This window comes from Punica granatum, chromosome 1 (genome assembly GCF_007655135.1).
Source record: "Punica granatum isolate Tunisia-2019 chromosome 1, ASM765513v2, whole genome shotgun sequence".
NCBI classification, from domain to species: Eukaryota; Viridiplantae; Streptophyta; class Magnoliopsida; order Myrtales; family Lythraceae; genus Punica; species Punica granatum.
Genome location: NC_045127.1, coordinates 2,319,262 through 2,338,968, shown reverse-complemented (window position 1 = coordinate 2,338,968; position 19,707 = coordinate 2,319,262). Strand labels below are relative to the sequence as shown.

Below are 19,707 nucleotides of genomic sequence, written 5' to 3'. Positions count from 1 at the left end.
AACTTAAATATATCATATGATAATTCTGAATGAGAGATTAAGAATAACATTGAACAAAACATTTTTTTCCCGTAAAGATGGGCCAATTGCGTGGTTATTGTAATGACCAATTGGTCCATGCGCGTGATCTTATAAAACTAGAGGAGTATATATATTATTTGTTCAATTACAAACCTCACCGCTAGATAAGGCCTGAGTCATGTTTTACTGTATTAACTTAACGAGATGTCAATATCATATACAATTTTATGGTTAAACTGTTTGCCAAAGTTTTATCTAGCGGACGAACTGCCTTGTACGAATTTACTTTGAAGCCAATTGTACTATATGTTTGACCTAATCTAAACTATATATATTTGTATATTTTAAATTGACAATAACATAACACAAGTAACATGAATTTTACTGAGAAAACATGTAGCATTTCTTCTCTCTCTTCCTCCTTCTCTCTCTTCTCTCTCGACCCTCACCTTCGGATCTGCCTGCCCACACTCCCGAAGAGAGGAGCCCACCATCCTCCTCATCGATGATCGATCTTCTCCCCTCCACCGCCTTGTCGGTGGCTTTTGTTGAGCAGCCATATTCGCTCCTCCTCTCTCCCCTCTCTCCGATGGTTCCTCTTCTTTCCCTGGATATACGGCTTAAGGACCCTTTTCTAGTTTATTAACTGAAATCTTGAATCACTACTACTTTATATTTTACCTCAATTATTCTATATAGTATGTTTGGAAAGATCTGATTATTTATGATCTTGTAATATTATTTCTTGAGCATTTTATCTTATACCCTATCATGTAATTTTTACATATTATGAATTAATCCTCAATTTTTTTAAAAAAAAGAAGTAACATGTAATTTCGATATGATTCACCTTTCTAATTATTAGATGTGAACGCAAATAAAGTCAAGAGATGCCGTCAAAGAAGCATATTTTTGGATATTTGCTTGTGTGTGTTAGTCTACTTCCATAAGGATTACGATCCTTCCATGCATCAAATCAAACCTTTGCTTTCAATGAAGTCGACAGAATTGGCCTTAAAAGAAATCCCAAAAATATTGAGTTGGTATAATATAATATTATTATCTACATCTGTTTGAAAGCAAAAAGGCTCGGAAAATTGCAAATTCTAGGACATGATAGAGCGTGACATCGCAGAAATAGACGCGTCCAATTCGGGTGATTTATTAATGTCTGACTGCGGCGTCATTGCAGTAATGTTCTCTCGTTCCCGGACCACCTTAAGCATTGTGGGACAGTCCTCCCCTTCCTCCTCGCAGCCCTTGAGGGCCTATGTCATGAACTTCTTGGTGCAGTCGGAAAGGGGGTCGGCCCATGCTCTGGTCCATGATCGAGAACGTCAGACCTACCCAACAAGCCGCCAGTACCTGGAAACTAACTATATCGGGTAGCATCGTAGAGTTTCCCCGAAGAAAATACTTGGTCAATCCGAAATCACGGACGCCATGTTTTTTATGTTAAGCTTGCCATACATAACTATATTTGAGTTGGTTCACCTGCCTTTGAAGGATGAACAGGTCAATGATAATAATCCTTATTCTTTTCGGGTGACGTAACTGATCTTTCGTTACGAGTCGATTGTTACTTCCTACGAGAAACATGACCGAAAGGCAATAGACCGATTCATGAAAGATTTCCAGATTCGACCAGAACGATAGAGGGCAAACATTGTTATAGTACCTAGCTCCCCGGACAATGTGCTTGCCATGAGAAATGAGATGCATTACCCGCGTTAAGAGTTCTAGGAATAGTACTATTCCGAGGTAAACACATCACCCTTCTCCGTCAATTTGTCGGTCTGAAAATATTCAGGATCGACTTATACCTGCAAATCAAAAGAGAAAGAAACTCAATGCGTCCAAACATAGATATTTTTATACATAAGAATGAGAGGAGAGAAGAGAGTGGGGTCAATATGAAAATTTAGTAAACACCGGTTTTTTTTTTTTGGTTGTATAATTGGTGGGATCAAAATTGATTTAATTGACTGATATGATAGATTTAGGACAAAATTGAAAGTTAAAAAATATTACTATTGAAAAAAAAAAGAAAATTATAATAAATTTGAGAATAGTTCGTGATTTATACGGACTTAAATTTAAATCAAATACCTATATTATCTTCGCGAGACTTAAATCAAATAATAATTAGCAGTTTTAATTCTACTGCACAAAAATATTTTCGTGCGCTGGGGAGTTGTTGTTGGGCCGATTTTCTGAATTTTTGGGTAGGCTCAACACATATTGCCACCTATTGAGTCCCATGCAAATCGAATTGTAGAAATAAAACGTTAGCTGAAAATACCTTTAAAAATTCGAACTAAATTATAATTTATTATATATACATTGATTTATAGTTTTTAATGAAGAATTAGTTTATTTTCTTTTGATTTTTCTAGAGTGCTATCTATTTAGTAGGGATGGGAATGGGCCAAGAAGACTCAACCCATACAGCATAAGTTTGGGTTGATGGGCCATTAAGGTGAGCTGAGTCCAAAATTCATATTATCCAACCCGACATTAGCCCATTACTTCCCCAATCTCGGAGCAAACCCATCAAAGAGATCATTGCCTTGAAAATATTTTTAGTATTGGTTTGTTATCGATTCTTGAATTTGGTGGTAGCTTATGTTCTAGGTACAGCTTGGACCGCCCACTATTGGGGGAGGCTTGGAGGACGGGGTTCCTACAAGTTAGGCCATGCGGGCAGGGATGGACCGAGGGGGTTGAGGGGGACAGTTGCCCCTTAAAATTCCGATGTTTTAAGGAAATTTATATTTCTCATTCAAATGTTCATAAAATTACTGTGATTTGCCCCTTAAATCGGAAAGTTTATATTGTTATTGCCCCTCCAAGGACCTCGTCCCCCCCCCCCCTCGAGCTAAATCCATGATGGCGGACAAGTTGTTCACGGCGACCACGACATGGAACAGGTTTGGGTTTCATTCTCAGTCGTTGTAAAGCAAGCATGCAAGGAAATATTTCTTGTATTCAACGTCAATTCTACAGGAAGATATATATATATACACAGCTCTTCTCGACAGCAAAGGAAATAAAAAATACAAGGAAACATCAATCGATGAAATTGTAAAGAAGGAATATACATACAACCGGGAAAGATAATTAGAAGGAGCCCACGATGGCGAGGTTGTGGTGCGCAACACGGTAGGGCTTCGCGGGACTATCTTTGTGTATTCCCGTCCTCCTAATGATCTTCCCAGGCTTCCTAATTTTTGCACATCTTAAGGGACTTCTAGGCTATGATGCGTAGAGAGATAATTATAGGAGGAAAAAGAATACAAAGAAACGTCCCTTGCAGCCCTATTAGGAAGATCGTGTTGTCCAACCATCGGCGTTACCGCAGTCGGCTCCTTCTAATTGTCTTTCTCGAAGATTTGTATATTCCTTCTTCGTATTTTCATTGATTGATATCTGGTCTTCCTTATATATTTTTTTCTAAGAGTCGTGTATTCCTATACACAATTTTGATGACTGCAAGAAAATATTTTCCTCATGTACTCATTGTTTTACACCAACTAAGAATGAGACTTCATTGGGAAGCAATAATCTCCTTCACCCTTAAGAGGTCTTTCCATGTTCTAGTCATAACTCGTCTTAACCCATTGCTTCCACTCTCCTCCATCTTGTTCTGCCAACTTCTCCTCCTCCCTATACTCTTACCAATCCCACCAAGTAGTCTCTTTCCCCTCTCCTTGTTCGGAGAACTCGAACTCGAAGGTGAAGGGCGAGAGAAATCTGACGGTCCCCCAAGATTGTTTGTAGTCAACTGAAGGTGAACTGCTGCTTAGGAAAGCCATCAGATATGCTAATCGATGTAGTTACGTCAGGATAAGAGAGCTCAGTCAAGAAATTAAAACAAAATCGCGGGGAGAGGGGGAGAGAGAGAGGGTTCAGTAAAATGGCACTTTCAACTATCATTTCTTCGCATATCTGAGAGGATGAGAAGGCAATGAGGACGTTGGATCGGACTGGTAATTCCTTGGAGAGTCGAAGTTGAAGCCTCTGAGTAGGTGTAAGAGGTTCTCATCTTGCGAACAGAGATAGAGAGGAAGCGGAACCGAAGACAGCAGCAAAAGGAAAACGAAAAGGCATCAGACGTGCTAGTGAAGCAGCCTACAAGGGGGAGAGTCTATACTCGAGTGTCGACAGAGAAAGGTTCGATAAAGAGGGAGAGGTCTAATGGTGCCAATCTATAAGAGTTGAATCATAACTTACATATCATATCATATCATAAATCATAATACTAACTAAATCAAATATGTGCGCCGCTGAATCAACAACAACATTTTGATACAGTCACCTTCTTAAACCAAGTCGAAATTGGCTCTTTCCATATGGATATATCGGCTTATATATACGTTCATGCATCAAGTGAATGTCACTGTATCTATTATTTTTTATACATCTATTGGGAAATTCAACACCAAATCTTCAAGTTCTAGCAGCATTCTTTGATAAGGTAAACTCCAGATGTTACAGATTTTAAACATTGATGCAGCAAAAGTAGAAAACTACAGTTACCGGCGTGTTCAGCGGGGGCGAATGGTGGGGATGACTCCGCTCACAAGGTCACTCCCCTGCAAATTAGAGGACGTGGAAGAGTCCCTTCCATAAATAGATGACAGGACAGAGCCCGATGTCGCAGATCTGGGAGTGTCCGATTCAGGTGTTATTATGTCAGACTGTGGCAACGTCGCAGTAATGTTCTCGAGTTCCCGGACAACCTCAAGCATCGTGGGCCTGTCCTTATCTTGCTCCTCACAGCACTTGAGAGCTAATGCCAATAACTTCTTGACACAGTCGGCAGGGTAAGGACCTATGCTCTGGTCTATTATCGAGAACGTCAGACCTGCCTGACAAGCTGCCAGTACCTGGAATGAATCGTATATCAGGTAGCATCATTAATGTTTGCCGAAGAAGACTCGCTTAATAGAAATGAGTTGCTGTGTTTTGTCAGAGCTGTAATGTCAAGTTTGCGGTACAGAATTTTTTTCAGGTAGTTTACCTCCCTTCGAACAAGTTTTAGTTACTGGACTGCTACTTTTCCACGAGAAACACCAAGCAAAAGAGAATAGACCGATTTGTGAATGCTTTCACATTCAATCAGAGAACGATACAAGGGCAAACATTGTTATAGTACCTCCTGGACAATGTGCTTGCCATGAGAAATGGGGTACATCCCTGTCAAGAGCTCCAGGAAAACGACTCCGAGGCTGTAAACATCACTCTTCTCCGTCAATTTGTGGGTCTGAAAATATTCGGGATCGACATAACCCTGCGAAGCAGCAAAGAAAGAGGCTCACTGTATTAAAATTTGCACTAAAACTTACTTTATGAACAACTTATGGATAATTTTCATGACAATGATAATTAAGGCTTTCTTACAGGTGTTCCTTTCACGTATGTGAATACATGAGCGCTCACAGATGCATCAGCATCAGCTTCAGGGAAGAGTCTCGAGATTCCAAAATCTGAGACCTTTGCATTAAACTTGCTGTCCAGCAATATGTTGCTTGCTTTGATATCGCGGTGTATGATAGGCGGATCGGCCTCCGTGTGAAGGTAGAGGATTCCTTTCGCCGACCCCAATGCAACATGTAGTCTCGCTGCAAAATTCAGAGGACTTCCATGTCTAGCTGCACCATCTAACAGACAAAGAGATGCATTTCAAAATGAGTTCTGAGGTAATGGTCCGACTTTTATTCCTAGGAGGAAGTAATCTTTACATTTTATATAGGTACATATATATATATATATTCTTACATATCAATATATTTGTTAACATTTGCGTCATTGTACAAAATCAAGTTGAGTTGGATAATTTATCCAACTCGAAAACCAAACACAAACTAAAGTTTTTCCTATTTCAAGTTGTACAAACTGATGCGGCAAATGTAGAAAAGTACGGCTATGGGTTGTGTTCAACGGAGCGAATGGTGGAGATGACCCTGCTCACGAGGTCGCTTCCTGGGAAATTAGACGAGGTGTCTGAGTCCCTTCCATAGAACATGGATGACAGGATAGAGCCTGACAACGCAGAACCAGCGGTGTTCGAATCGGGTGTTCTAATGTCCGACTGTGGCAGCATTGCAGTTATGTTTTCTAGTTCTCAAAGCACCTCAAGCATCGTTGAGCCGGTCCTTCCCTTCCTCCTCGCAGCACTTAGAGGGCTAATGGCATGAACTTCTTGACGCAGTCAGAAAATTGTAGGCCCATGCTCCAGTCTATAATCGAGGGCGTTGGACCTGCCCGACAAGCCACCAGTACCAGGAAACGAACTATATTGGGTAGCGTCATTAGCATTTCCCCAAAGAAAAGACTTGATCAATCGAAATTAAGTCATGGTTTGTCCTGGCTGTTATGTTAAGCTTGCCATAGAGAATTATTTCAGTTAGTTCACCTGCCTTTGAAGGATGAACATGTCAATGATGATAGCCTTTATACTTTCAGGTCACACAATCTTTTGTCACAAGTTAGTTGATCGTTACTTCCTACGAAGAACACGACCAAAAGGGAATAGACCGATTCATGAAAGATTTCCAAATTCGATCAGAGACCGATAGAGGGCAAGCATTGTTAGAGTACCTGGACAATGTGTTTGCCATGAGAAATGTGGACTGCATACCTGTCAAGAGTTCTAAGAATACTATTATTCAGAATCGACATATCCCTACAAAACAGAAGAGAAACAAGCTCAATGCATTACGGTATCCACTGAAACACATGTTTTGATACACGAGAATGAAGGAGGAAGAGAAGAGAGGGTCAATATGAAAATTTTAAAAAATTTGATTATTATTTTAATTATATAGTTGATGTGATCAAAATTCATTGAATTGACTGATACGATAGATTTGGAATAAAATTGATAGTAAATAATATTACTATTAAAAAAAAGATATGAGAAAAAAATTAATAGTTCAGGATTTTTCAAATAATTTTTCATTTTATAGATATATAGACTAAATTTTATATCAAATACCTGCATTATCTTTACAAGCCTTAAATCAAATAATAATTAATATTTTTAATTCTAATGCACAAAAAATATTTGCGTGCGCTTGGGCTTTACTATTGGGCTGATTCTCTAGGTTTTAGGCTTGGCTAAATAATACTGCCACCTATTGAGTCCCATGCAAATTGAATTGTAGAAATAAAAAATTAGCTCAAAATGCCTTTGAAAAATTCTAACTGAATTATACTTTTATTATAATTATAAGATATGCTGATTTACAGTTTTTATCGAAGAGTTAGTTTATACTTTCTTCTGAATTTTATAAAGTGCTATTTAGGGGTGATGGGCATGGGCCAAGAAGACTCAACCATTGCTGCATAAGTTCGGGTTGATGGGCCATTTAGGTGAGCCAAGTGTAAAATTCATATTATCCACCCCGACACAGCCCATTACTTTTCTAATCTTGAGCAAACTCATCAAAAAGATCACTGGCTTGAATATATTTTTAGTATTGTTTTGTCACCAAATTCAACTTATATTACCGGCTAGGCACGGCTTGGACCGGGCACTATTGGGGGAGGCTCGGAGGAGGACGGGGTTCCTGCCAGTCAGGCCATGCGGGACAGCGGACATGTAGTTCACGGTGACGATGACAAGGAACGGATTTAGGTTTCTAGGATGGAAGAACAAGGATTGTTCACCAGAGTTCTAGGAATTAGTAATGAGTCCAGGAGGCCTAGAAATATATTTATAGGAGGGAAAAAATTAATACAAAGAAACGTCCCCGATCAGGGCTATGCTCGGGTTTCCTTGTCCACCATCGGGGTTACCACTGTCGGCTCCTCTTAAGTAATATCTCTCTCGATTCTTTGTATATTCCTTCTTTGTATATTTTGATTGATTGATATCTTCCTTATATTTTTTTCTCAGAGCCGTGTATTCCTATACAATTTTGATTACTACAAGAATGAGACTTGATTGGGAAGCAATATTCTCTTTAACCCTTACGAGGTCTTTCCACGTCCTGATCAGTAAATTGGCTCTTTCGACTATCATTTCTTTGCAGATCTGAGAAGACGAGAAGGCGATGAGGACGGTCGAACTGGTTACCTGGAGGAGTGGAAGCTGAAGCCTCTGAGTGGCGCGAAAGGCCATTTAATCATTTCCATTATTTTTGTAAGTGGGGTTAGGTTGGAACCGTCAATTGGACTGTTTACTTATTTAAAAGAACTAACGGATAAACAGCTTCAAATTGCCTCCTCATAAGTTGCAAGCATCATGTTGAGATCCCCATAGATCTCACAGAACCAACCCCGATTGTTCAGAGACATGAAGAAGTGGCACGGTTTTATGCTCTCAGATCTATGTGCGGGACTTGTTTACGAGGATTAATCCTGCAGAGGTCAGGATGTTGCAGGAAAGAGTGGGTGTAAGATGTGCTCGTTCGCAGACACAGAGAGAGACAGGAAGAGGAAGGACACCAGCGAAGGCATTGGATGTGGCAGTGAAGCGGAGTTGTATGAGGAGGAGTCTATACTCGGGTTTCGACAAGGGAAGGTTTGATCAAGAGGGAGAGGTCTAGAGATGCCAATCGGTGAGAGTTGAAAAGAGGCCTAAAGATGGCCAATCCTCATAAGAGTTGAATCATAAATTAGATATCATAGTAATAACTTAAAATCAAGCATGCAAGGTTGCTGAAATTAGATAATAACATTTTGATACTGTCAACTTCTTAATCCAAGTCGAAATTGACAGAATTGGCTCTTTCCACATAGATATATCGGCTTGTATATACGTTCACGCATTCAGTAAATGTCACTGTATATATTATTTTTTATACATCTATTGGGAAATTCAACACCAAATCTTCAAATTCTTGCAGCACCCTTTGATAAGGTAAACTCCAGATGTTACGAATTTTACACATTGATGCAGCAAATGTAGAAAACTACAGTTACCAGCGTGTTCAGCGGGGGCGAATGGTGGGAATGACTCCGCTCACAAGGTCACTCCCCTGCAAATTAGAGGACGTGGAAAAGTCCCTTCCATAAATAGATGACAGGACAGAGCCCGACGTCGCAGAACTGGAAGCATCCGATTCAGGTGTTATTATGTCGGACTGTGGCAACGTCGCAGTAATGTTCTCGAGTTCCCGGACAACCTCAAGCATCATGGGTCTGTCCTCACCTTCCTCCTCACAGCACTTGAGAGCTAACCCCAATAACTTCTTGATGCAGTCGTCAGGGTAAGGGCCTATGCTCTGGTCTATTATCGAGAACATCAGATCTGCCCGACAAGCTGCCAGTACCTGGAATGAATTGTATATCAGGTAGCATCATTAATGTTTGCCGAAGAAGACTTGCTTAATCGAAATTAGAGGGCCGTGTTTTGTCAGAGCAGCAATGTCAAGTTTGCGGTACAGAATTTTTTTCAGGTAGTTTACCTCCCTTTGAACGAGTTTTAGTTACTTGACTACTACTTTTCCACGAGAAACACCAAGCAAAAGAGAATAGACCGATTTGTGAAAGATTTCATATTCAATCAGAGAACGATACAGGGGCAAACATTGTTATAGTACCTCCTGGACAATGTGCTTGCCATGAGAAATGGTCTCCATCCCTGTCAAGAGCTCCAGGAAAACGATTCCGAGGCTGTAAACATCGCTCTTCTCCGTCAATTGGTGGGTCTGAAAATATTCAGGATCGACATAACCCTGCAAAGCAGAAAAGAAAGAAGCTCAGCGTATTAAAATTTGCACTAAAACATACTTTATGAACAACTTATGGATAATTTTCACGACAACGATAAATAAGGCTTTCTTACAGGTGTTCCTTTCACGTATGTGAATATATGAGCGCTCACAGATGCATCAGCATCAGCTTCAGGGAAGAGTCTCGAAATTCCAAAATCTGAGACCTTTGCATTAAACTTGCTGTCCAGCAATATGTTGCTTGCTTTGATATCGCGGTGTATGATGGGCGGATCGGCCTCCGTGTGAAGGTAGAGGATTCCTTTCGCCGACCCCAATGCAACACGCAATCTCGCTGCAAAATTCAGAGGACTTCCATGTCTTGCTGCACCATCTAACAGACAAAGAGATGCATTTCAAAACGAGTTCTCATGTAATGGTCCGACTTTTATTCCTAGAAGGAAGTAATCTTTAGTGTTACCAGATAGTAGGTCGCGGAGAGAACCATTTGCCATGAATTCATAAACCAACATCTGCAGGAATAAATAATAGATCAGATCATACAACAAGCTGCTGCCATACTGATATCATCCTCGGCAAAATTTTAAACAAAATTTGAAAGAAATGTTCGGGATTGTACCTGCTCACTCTGTTCATCACAGTACCCGATTAGTGAAACAAGATTCCTATGATGGAGTCGTGACAGTAGTTCTATTTCGGTAAAGAACTCTTTCTGGCCCTGTAGGGAACCTTGCTGTGCTCGTTTAATTGCCACGACTGTTCCATCTGCTAAGGTTCCTTTATAGACCTTTCCATACCCTCCTTGGCCAATCTGGCTCGCGATCTCAAAATTACTTGCTGCCTTTTCGAGTTCCTCAAAACTGAATCCTTTTATGCCATCAATTTTCATTGGAGTCTTTGGAACTGCTCATGGAACAAGCCAGAAGTCAAAGGAAGAGAACTAAGAATAGAAGAAAACAACTGTTAGGGAAAGCATGAACCTGTCTGTTTCTTCCTGTCTTGGTCTTGTTGTTTCTTGCAGCCCACAGTATAGCAAATGAATGCCACAGCCATGATAATGATGCCCCCGCAAGCGATGGATCCTAGCACAATTCCAGCAAGGACGCCCTTATTCATGCTCGAACTTGTTGGGATCCTATCATCTGCAGGATATAATAATGATACTCTACTCAGTCTCCCAAACTATTTTACACATGGGGTGTTTTATATGAACACGAGATACAAGTACACTATTCATAAGGTTCTGTGAGAGTAAAATTGAGCAGATTGTAAGGACCAAAGGTGTCATTCCCATGAATCGAATACATTGCGATCTTGTTTATGAGATCTTGGAGAGCGGTCTCATTGAACTGATTCTCAGTGTAGTGTGGGTGGAATTTCAGGAACAACCGAAGCCTGTGACCTTTCTCCCAGATGAATGGCGTATTGATCTGCAGCTGGTAGAGATCTAAACGAAGATTTGAGGTTATGTAGTGTCTGAACATGTCGAAATACGGAGGGAAATCCGATATACTAGGACTGGTGAGAAGGAATCCAACTCCAACTGGTGCAGAACAATTGCAACCTACTGGAGTATCAGGGACAAGTTCATAGCCTCCGGAGACAGGGCAGAGATATGCACTGGGGCAAGTGTTATTACTACTACTTGGCGGGGACTCGCCTGTGTCAATTTGATTCCCACAGGAGTTGGCGATGTTTAATTCGTTCGCTCTTCGACAAATGGGATTACCTTCAAGCCTGTATATGCATGGAGGAAAGAACATACGTGAAATTACTATTACCCTTCCAAATAGCTTTAGCATGCCGTGCTCTAATATGGGCGAGCTCCGTTTCAGTTAATGGTCATTTCTCAATAGCACATACACCAACTTACATTATGGTGACATTAGAGGGAGGATTAAGACTCCCCGCAAGATCTGTAAGAGCATTGTTCCTGAAATTCCTATGAAATCACATTAAAGATGCAAAATCAGGACGCTTATCTAAATCTCCGAGAGAGGGAAGCCTTATAGAATAATATGTCCAAAAGCAACTAAAAAATAATTTGGTCTTTGAAAAGGGCATCTTTGCTTACAATACGAGTTTTGCACTGGAAGCGAAAATCGTATTCTGCCATATATCCGTTGGGACATCACCACTCAAGAAGTTATTCTCCAGAGACCTACATTGGAATTCTATCAGTCAGCTGAAATGGAGGTAAAAAAATGTCTCGAAAGGCAGTCGCAAAATCATCTTCAGATCTCCCTACAGGTTCTGAAGGAGGGGAAGACCAGAAAAGTTTGACGGTATAGTTCCACCCAGCTGGTTATTGGAAAGGTCGCTGCACCATGCACGACGATTGGATTAATCTTCTCGAGCATTCATAGATGCAGTAGGACATAACAAGCATCGGAACAAGCAACTATGATGTTTCAAGAATCTTACATCGTTGTGATACCGGAGTACAGCCTATTTGTTGGTATTGTTCCATTGAGTTTATTATGGCTAAGATCTCTGCAACATAAAAGCCAAGATTAATGTCGGAGTATTGTTTGGTTTTTAAATTTTACTCTGCCCAACTCAAGTCTATTCTTCCCTAAATTCAACACTGCATTCATTATTATTTTATCTTTTTCTCTATCTAATATTAATATTCCACTCATACTTTTTCCTAACCATCTATATAATTAAATTTTTAATAATAAATTCACCATCTACTTTTACATCTATATATATATATATATATATATATATTCTGATCCATCCATATATTTATCAACACTTGCAATCATTATATAAAATAAAGTTAAGTTGGATAATGATCCAATTTGAAAACCAAACGCAATCCTAAAGGATTCTTGTACTTCCCGACAAATTCCAAGCTGCTTTTAAAGTTTACTCTTTCGCATATAGACTGCATTAACTTGTGGATTTGCACTCTTCGTCTTGAGTCTCTTGACAGGGTAAGAAAACCTAAAGCTTGTACGGGTGAATAAAATGAACTAAAAACTTACAAATAAAGAAGTTTCGGTATGGTGCTGAAGTCCGGAACAGCGCCCTGCAACTTACAGTTCCTAAGGCTCCTGGAGAGTCAAACAGTAGGGAAAGGAATCGAAATAGTAATCAGCAATTACATATAACGTTAAAATCTACCGGCATGTCCAGGGAGAGAACACAGAGGGAGGAAGAGATTCTACAGCTTCAAGAGATTGCTCATGTTGGTATAGGACTCTGGAATCTCTGTCCCCTCGAAGTTGTTGTTGTCAACTTGCCTGAACAAGGAAGAGCAGAATTGTGAGGACGACAGAGCGTTTTGTTTACTTTTGAAACACCAAAATTAATTTATCAACCGGAAGTACAATTTACGGAACTGACGTACTCATTTTCACTCTCCACTGATTGACATCTACGTTGGGTATTGACTCTTTATCAAGATAATGCGGAATTAAGAAGAACTGAACACAAGATATACATGATAAAACCCTCAAACGCGGCGGAAAAGTTTGAAGGAAACATCCACCAACAAAGGAGTCTTAGTGGTAACTTCTCATTGAGTAATAATGGTGGTGACTTCTCATTGCGTAATAATGATGGAGAGTACAAATGAGAGGAGTTACGCTCAAGGAATGAAAGCCTAAACCAAAAAGTCAAACCCGAACCCACAAAGGGCCTCTGAAACCGACATATCGCTCTCAACACCCTACGTGCTCTCCCGCACCTTTAGAGACATATATATAGTACCCCAATTCACTCTCAACAGAATAAATTCCTATTTGATCTCTATCGAAAATATTTCTAAATACAAGATTATCAAAATATTCTCTCATCAAAAATAGAGATTTAAATCTACAAAATAGAAAATAGAATCGGGTCAAAATTCAAGACACAATTCTCAACAATATGATTCCGCAATCACCAGCAATTGTAAATAATTTGGTATTTAAGAAGGTATATGTTGAGTAAAATGCGAATGAAATCATCTTACAGGATCCTCAGTTTCGGCATCCTAGAAAGTTCTGGCGGAAGATACCCCGATAAGTTGTTATTGTCCAACAACCTGCAAAATATCTCTTTCACAGTTACGGATGGGACAAAAAGCACGTGCACGGTTGAAGACTCGGACTTACAAATGTATGAGTTGAGGTAATTTATGGAGCTCGGGAGGAATCTGGCCACTGATGGAATTGTTATTCATGTGACTGCAGAATGGAAAAGGCAATGCAAGTAAACAACTACACCAGAAAACTACAGATATTTTTAGCGCATGCGATGATCATCGAGGTTTTGTGGAAGACTTGCAAGTGCATGGCTTTGGGCAAGTTCGCAAATGATTTCGGCAGTGGACCAGATATGTTGTTCAAATCCAGCTGAAACAAAGTTATATTCGGGAGATAACCAAGCTCATCTGGTAGAGGACCTGATATCTGGTTTCCGCCAAGAAGTCTGCAATAAAAACACCCATATTATAAGCGGTCTCCCGGAGATTGACAGCAGAGTCCTTGTCAAATAGCCAAAATTGTCCGAATGTTGACATACAAAAGATTCAGCGAAGTCATGTTGCCAATCTCCCTGGGTATGCTTCCACCCATATTGTTAAACCTGAAGTCCCTGGCAGAAGATTTGCACATTTCAACTGAAGTGAAACAAAGACCGACATCCTTGGATCATGAAGCAAAATTCAATAATTGAAATGCGTTCACATACAAGATGGTCACATGTTTCAATCTCCCAAGCTCGGGGGCTAAAGTTCCCGATAGGTTCCTCCCGAGAAATCGCCTGCAACATATAAGAAAAACTGCAAGGCCGGTGCTAGAGACTTGTATGAGGGAGCTAGTCGAGAAGGGGTTTGGCAAGTACAGTGTCAATTAAGCAAAGAGAAGAATGTGATGGCAAGTCATGGGTCGTACAATTGTTGAACATGTAGATAACCATCGTTCGAATTGAAATAACAGAAGACTCCTGTCCAGTTGGACGTGCAGGGGTCGCCTTTTCTCCAGCTTCTCAGTCCTTTCCTAGGATCTTTGAGCTGACGACAGACAGCTCTCAGGGCAATTACTGCAGCGAAATATGACTTAGTTAAATCGGGAAACAAGACAATCAACGATAATAGATAGAAACGAAGTTAAAAAATTGATGGGACCTTCTTCTCTTTGAGTAATCTGCCCAAAGGCAAGCTGAGCGAAGCAGCATGCAACTAAAGCAACAAGAATGCCAAGCAAGAGAAGCCGACACCGAACCCTCTCTATCTGCCTGTATATGTATCAAGGACAATTAGCAAAAAGCCTGTCGGGAGTCAGTAGAACTAACTCATCAACATCAACAACAACTGAAGTACACACCAATGCATGGAAGCAGGACAAAAAGAATAGAAGCTCCACGCGGAAGGTCACGATCTCACGCGAAAATCTCAAGAACTATAAGGAGAACAATTTAGAAGCACATGGTAAACAGAAGCAGAAGTTCGCAAGTCACAACACATACAAATCCATGAACCGAACCGAAAATTTCCTACTTCCAGATTCCCTCGAACACAAAGAAGGGAAGGACTCCCACAGTCCAGTGAGTTTGTGTACAGTCAACTGAAGGCAAATCACTCCCACAGTTTCCTAATTGATGTCGTTACATCGAAATCGAATGGCTCAGTCAATAATTAAAACGAAAATTACAGATATAGATAGAGAGTGTTCGGAAAAATGGCACTTTCAATTGTCATGGATTTCATGACAGGATGATAATCTTTTTCTTTTTTAATTTCACTCGATTCAGATCAGATATTTCTTGTAAAAATACCCATTGGGCCTATAAGCAATTGAGTCTATTTCTAATACAAAAGCTCAAATTGATAAGTTGTGGTAATCAATCACTTATAAACCCATTAGATTCTTCTTAATTTTTCCACGTGAGATTTTTTTACTCTCAACACCCGCCCTTACGTGGCAACTTGTGGCGGGTTTCTCTCCGCACTCAGATTTCAAAAAGACTACGAGTTCCACACTCAGGCCAAACATGGGCGCACTTTGATTGCCCATCGACAAAGAGACATTTCAAATAGCGTGATGTGAACCCACACATATGCGCGCTGAAATGTTACCCGCTCTGATATCATGTGAAATACTCGTTAAGCCTATAAGTAATTGGGTTCATTTCCAACCCAAAAACTCGAACTGATAAGTTGTGGTACCTAATCACTTATAAATCTATTATATTTTTCTTAATTTTTCCGTGTGGAATTTTTTTACTCTCAACATTTCTCTTAATCCAAAGAATAGAATTGGATTTATTTTTTAAAGTTCTTTTATTATTCTTTCTATAGATAGAATGCTTTTGATGACCACCTTTTTTTTTTGTTCCTTTTGAGATGTTTAGAAAAAAAATTTGTTCTTTCTTTTAAAAACTGTATAATGTGACACACAACCCATCGTCCTTGCGGAATCTTTTCACCCTTTCCTTAAATCACTTTGACTGCTTCAAACATATCATCTTCCAACTTTCCCTTTCAGAGCATACAAAAAAAAAATCTTAAGACTTTCAACAAACAAAAGTCGAGTCGAACGGGTCTGGATCGCTCTCCAATGTCTTGTTAGTCTAAGAGTCTTCAAAGGTAAAGGCAAACGTGAGGAAATGTAGGTCTTAAGTGAGTCAGAGATTACCTTGCAAGTGATCATGCGTTCTTTTGGATGTTTTTAGGCTCAGCTAGGGGTGTAGACTAGTCGATCAGTCCAACTCTAAGTATGCTAGTCGTATACATGTGTTTACACCTAAATCTTGCATCTTGATGTGGATCGTGACGTGTGTTCGATTAATTTTGGATACTTGGGACGTGTTTTATTCGGACCCGGTTCGATGATGAGAAGGCCCGTGTCTAACTAGTTGGATGTGGATTATATTCAATTGGGGTCAAGCATATGAAGATTAATGAATGGAGCCCACTTGGTGGAAGATTCAATTCCAAGCCTTGGATGAGTCCTCTGTGGTCAGGGGCAGCGAAGATGGAATTTTCATGGCAGCTACGACTACTCCTCATGGGCATTGTATCTCGGAATTAGATAATTCCGTTAATATTGCTGAGAATTATCTATCCTCAAGAGTGTTTTTGGAAACGTCTTATCCACTAATCATTTTCAATTATTTGTTAAAATCTATATATAACTAAAATTTACTTGGGTGTATAATAAATGAGATTGGGTATATAAAAATGCTTAAAAGAAAATTTTAAAAATATGGAAAGAGAAAATTAAAAAAAAGATAATAATTACAATTTTTTAGTAAACTCAATTAATCTATCTAAATCTCCTACTCACTATATAATAATTAAAAGAAAATTAAAAGAATATAGAAAAATTTAAAAACAAAGAATAATAATTAAAAATATTTAATAAATGCAATTAAATGCACCTAAATCTCTTACTAAATACAATTAAGAGAATTTTTTTTGGAATTTCTTAATTATATTTAAGTGATAAATGTATATAAACAATTACGTTAACGTGACATTAATAAAATTGAGCCTAGCATATAAAATTGATATAAAATTTTTGATATTCTTACTAAAATTAATGAGACATATATATAATTTATCATAAAAACTAAACATATATATGTATGAGCATATTAAAGAGTAAAATTTAATGTGTTAAAATAAGAATCATAAATCATAGAAATGATTACCTTTTTTATAAATGCTAAAACAATAAGAAATATATAAAAATATATATACAAGATAGAGTTAACATATATTTATATAATATATAAAATGTCTCATTATATAGAACAGTAACAGTCCTTATCCACGAAAAAAGATTTTATTAATTGAAAAAATAATATTATATAGAATAATAACAATATTTATCCGAAAGGACGATTCCATAAATTTAAAAAATAATATAGAAGATTTAAAACATATAAAATAATATAATTATATATAACACAAACTAAAATTATGAAAGAAATTAAATAAATTTACAGGACATGATAAGAACATTGATTGTAAAATTATTGAACTATTCAAAAGCATTCATGCAATTCTATTGAAAATTATTTTTGAAAATTGATTGTTGAGAACTTTTATTTTCAATAACAACAACAATAATAATAATAATAAGTAAATTAGAATCTTAAATTGTGATAATTATTATTCGTAGAAAATATAAATAAATGAACACAAACCTATGCAACGCACGCATATTGAACACTAGTTTATCTAGCATTTTGATGTGTTAGACAAGTTTATATTTTGTAATTGTGATTTTACAATATTATAATATATTATTATGAAATTTATTTTTCTATATTTATTTGTAAATTCTCTGCATCTTGAACGATTTGAAGACAGATAAATTCTCGATTTGATAATGTTTGAGATGTGGAGAGCATGAGAGAAATTATTATTTTAAAAAAGGACATTTGACAAGTTATTCCTGATGCACAATATTCATTATATACGTTTATACATAATTGCCAAATGCACTTGCTTGATTTGTTTTGAATATTCAATTTTTCCAGCACATGGCAGCAGTTGTTTTGGAGCAAAAAAAAGATTTGTTTTGATTATTGAATTTTCAATTGACGAGGTAGATGCAGCAGTTTCCGAATTCGAGAAAATGAAGTCCAACGCAGTAATGGAAGTGGCTATCTATTATTATTTATTTATAGGTATTTAATTTTGGCTCCCCAGACTTATGCAATGAGATGCCACAATTCATTTGATGAGAGCTTGTCTCATAAGATTTTAGACTACATCCTTAGCTCCCGATTGAGTGTCTCTACATTCACATTCTTAAATGAAATAAACAAAGGATAAATTAATTTAATAATTCTAGAAAATTAAACTCTTTCACCTAATTTTATTAAGTGGTGTGAATTTAGGACCACCACCAATCCAATTGTGGAGATGAAACATTGCTTCGAATCAAGAGATTTCGTGATATTTTACTAACCTTGCGCAAATCAACCAAAATAACTTCATGGAGGTGAAGAATTTTTTTTTTTTCAATTGGTAATTGAATATCAATTCGAATTACTCTCACAGGATGACATGATTCGTTCAATGAAGGATTTCAAAGTAGGCTCCCTGAGCACTCTTAGCTCATGATAGCCCGTCCCTTTTAAGTTTCTGCATAAATGAATTTTGGATTTATAATTTCTTTTTTCAAATTAATTTCTAATTTTATCCCCTTATTATTACATAGAGGCAGCCTTTTAACTGCTTGATTATTCATAAATATCATTGTGTTTTTTTTTTCAGTATTAAAAGAAGCCATTGCCATACACGAGATTTAACTTGCTCCAGCGGTCTTATCTCGACTTTCGTGTTGAAACTCTGTGGTAATCAACCTCTAGTTCATAAACACGCGTCGATGATATTCAAGTATCAACATCAACAAATCGTTAAATTTAGATATCATATGATAATTATGAATGAGAGATTGAAAGCAACACTGAACGAAATATTTTCTTCTAAAGATGAGCCAACTACGTGGTCATTAAAACGTTAAATTGACCTATCCTAATACATATATATATATATATATATATATATCATGATACATATGCATTAAATATATACGTTGAATTGACAACAGCATAACAAGATTAACGTGAACTTTGCTTGTGTTTGTCTTGTCTACTTTCATAAGGAATGGATTAAATCCTTCCATGCATCAAATCAAACAAGTGCCTTTTTCTGTGATCAGGGGAAGCGAAGATGGATTTAATATAATAATAATTATTTTACTTTTTTCTTTCGTTTAATATTACATTCTCACTCGTACTTTTTCTTAATCATTTTTAAACTTTCATTTAATAATATTTTTTCACTCATACTTTTTTCAAACTATTTTTAAAATTAATTTTGTAATAATAAATTCACCGTCTTTCACTCTATATATTCATACATATATATATATTCTCACATATCAATGTATTTGTTAACATTTACAATCATTGTACAAAATGAAGTTGAGTTGAATAATTTATCCAACTCGAAAACTGAAAGCAAGCTAAAGTTTTTACTATTTCAAGCTGG

The 19,707-nt window shown here is 37.8% G+C and overlaps 3 protein-coding genes across 4 annotated transcripts; all 3 read right to left on the bottom strand.

Moving 5' to 3' along the window:
- Nucleotides 1-4,336: 4,336 nt before the first annotated feature.
- LOC116193259 (probable LRR receptor-like serine/threonine-protein kinase At5g37450) lies at nt 4,337-4,937 on the bottom strand (the record flags this gene model as incomplete). Its single annotated transcript, XM_031522071.1, has 1 exon — nt 4,337-4,937. A coding segment is annotated over one exon (369 nt), but the record flags the coding sequence as incomplete, so codon positions are not given.
- Nucleotides 4,816-5,833, bottom strand: LOC116193257 (probable LRR receptor-like serine/threonine-protein kinase At1g06840). Its single transcript, XM_031522070.1, has 3 exons — nt 5,803-5,833; nt 5,425-5,684; nt 4,816-5,314 (listed from the first exon to the last, which is right to left on the bottom strand). Exons 1-3 carry the CDS (start codon nt 5,831-5,833, stop codon nt 5,171-5,173), a joined length of 435 nt encoding a protein of 144 aa, XP_031377930.1. The 3' UTR covers nt 4,816-5,170.
- A 2,909-nt stretch (nt 5,834-8,742) lies between these two features.
- Nucleotides 8,743-15,370, bottom strand: LOC116187559 (probable LRR receptor-like serine/threonine-protein kinase At1g06840). Of its 2 annotated transcripts, none has more exons than XM_031516345.1 (21): nt 15,023-15,370; nt 14,824-14,933; nt 14,591-14,738; nt 14,388-14,459; nt 14,220-14,291; nt 13,983-14,126; nt 13,811-13,882; nt 13,669-13,740; nt 12,881-12,955; nt 12,698-12,766; nt 12,129-12,197; nt 11,953-12,024; nt 11,779-11,865; nt 11,578-11,646; nt 10,981-11,441; nt 10,685-10,846; nt 10,324-10,607; nt 10,165-10,216; nt 9,818-10,068; nt 9,573-9,707; nt 8,743-9,302 (listed from the first exon to the last, which is right to left on the bottom strand). In XM_031516345.1, the coding sequence occupies exons 1-21, from the start codon at nt 15,028-15,030 to the stop codon at nt 8,961-8,963; spliced, it is 2,826 nt and encodes a 941-aa protein (XP_031372205.1). In that variant the 5' UTR covers nt 15,031-15,370; the 3' UTR covers nt 8,743-8,960. The 2 variants fall into 2 exon arrangements, with proteins under 2 accessions (XP_031372205.1, XP_031372197.1); XM_031516337.1 differs by having other exon boundaries at nt 9,818-10,077; nt 15,023-15,365.
- Nucleotides 15,371-19,707: the final 4,337 nt, after the last annotated feature.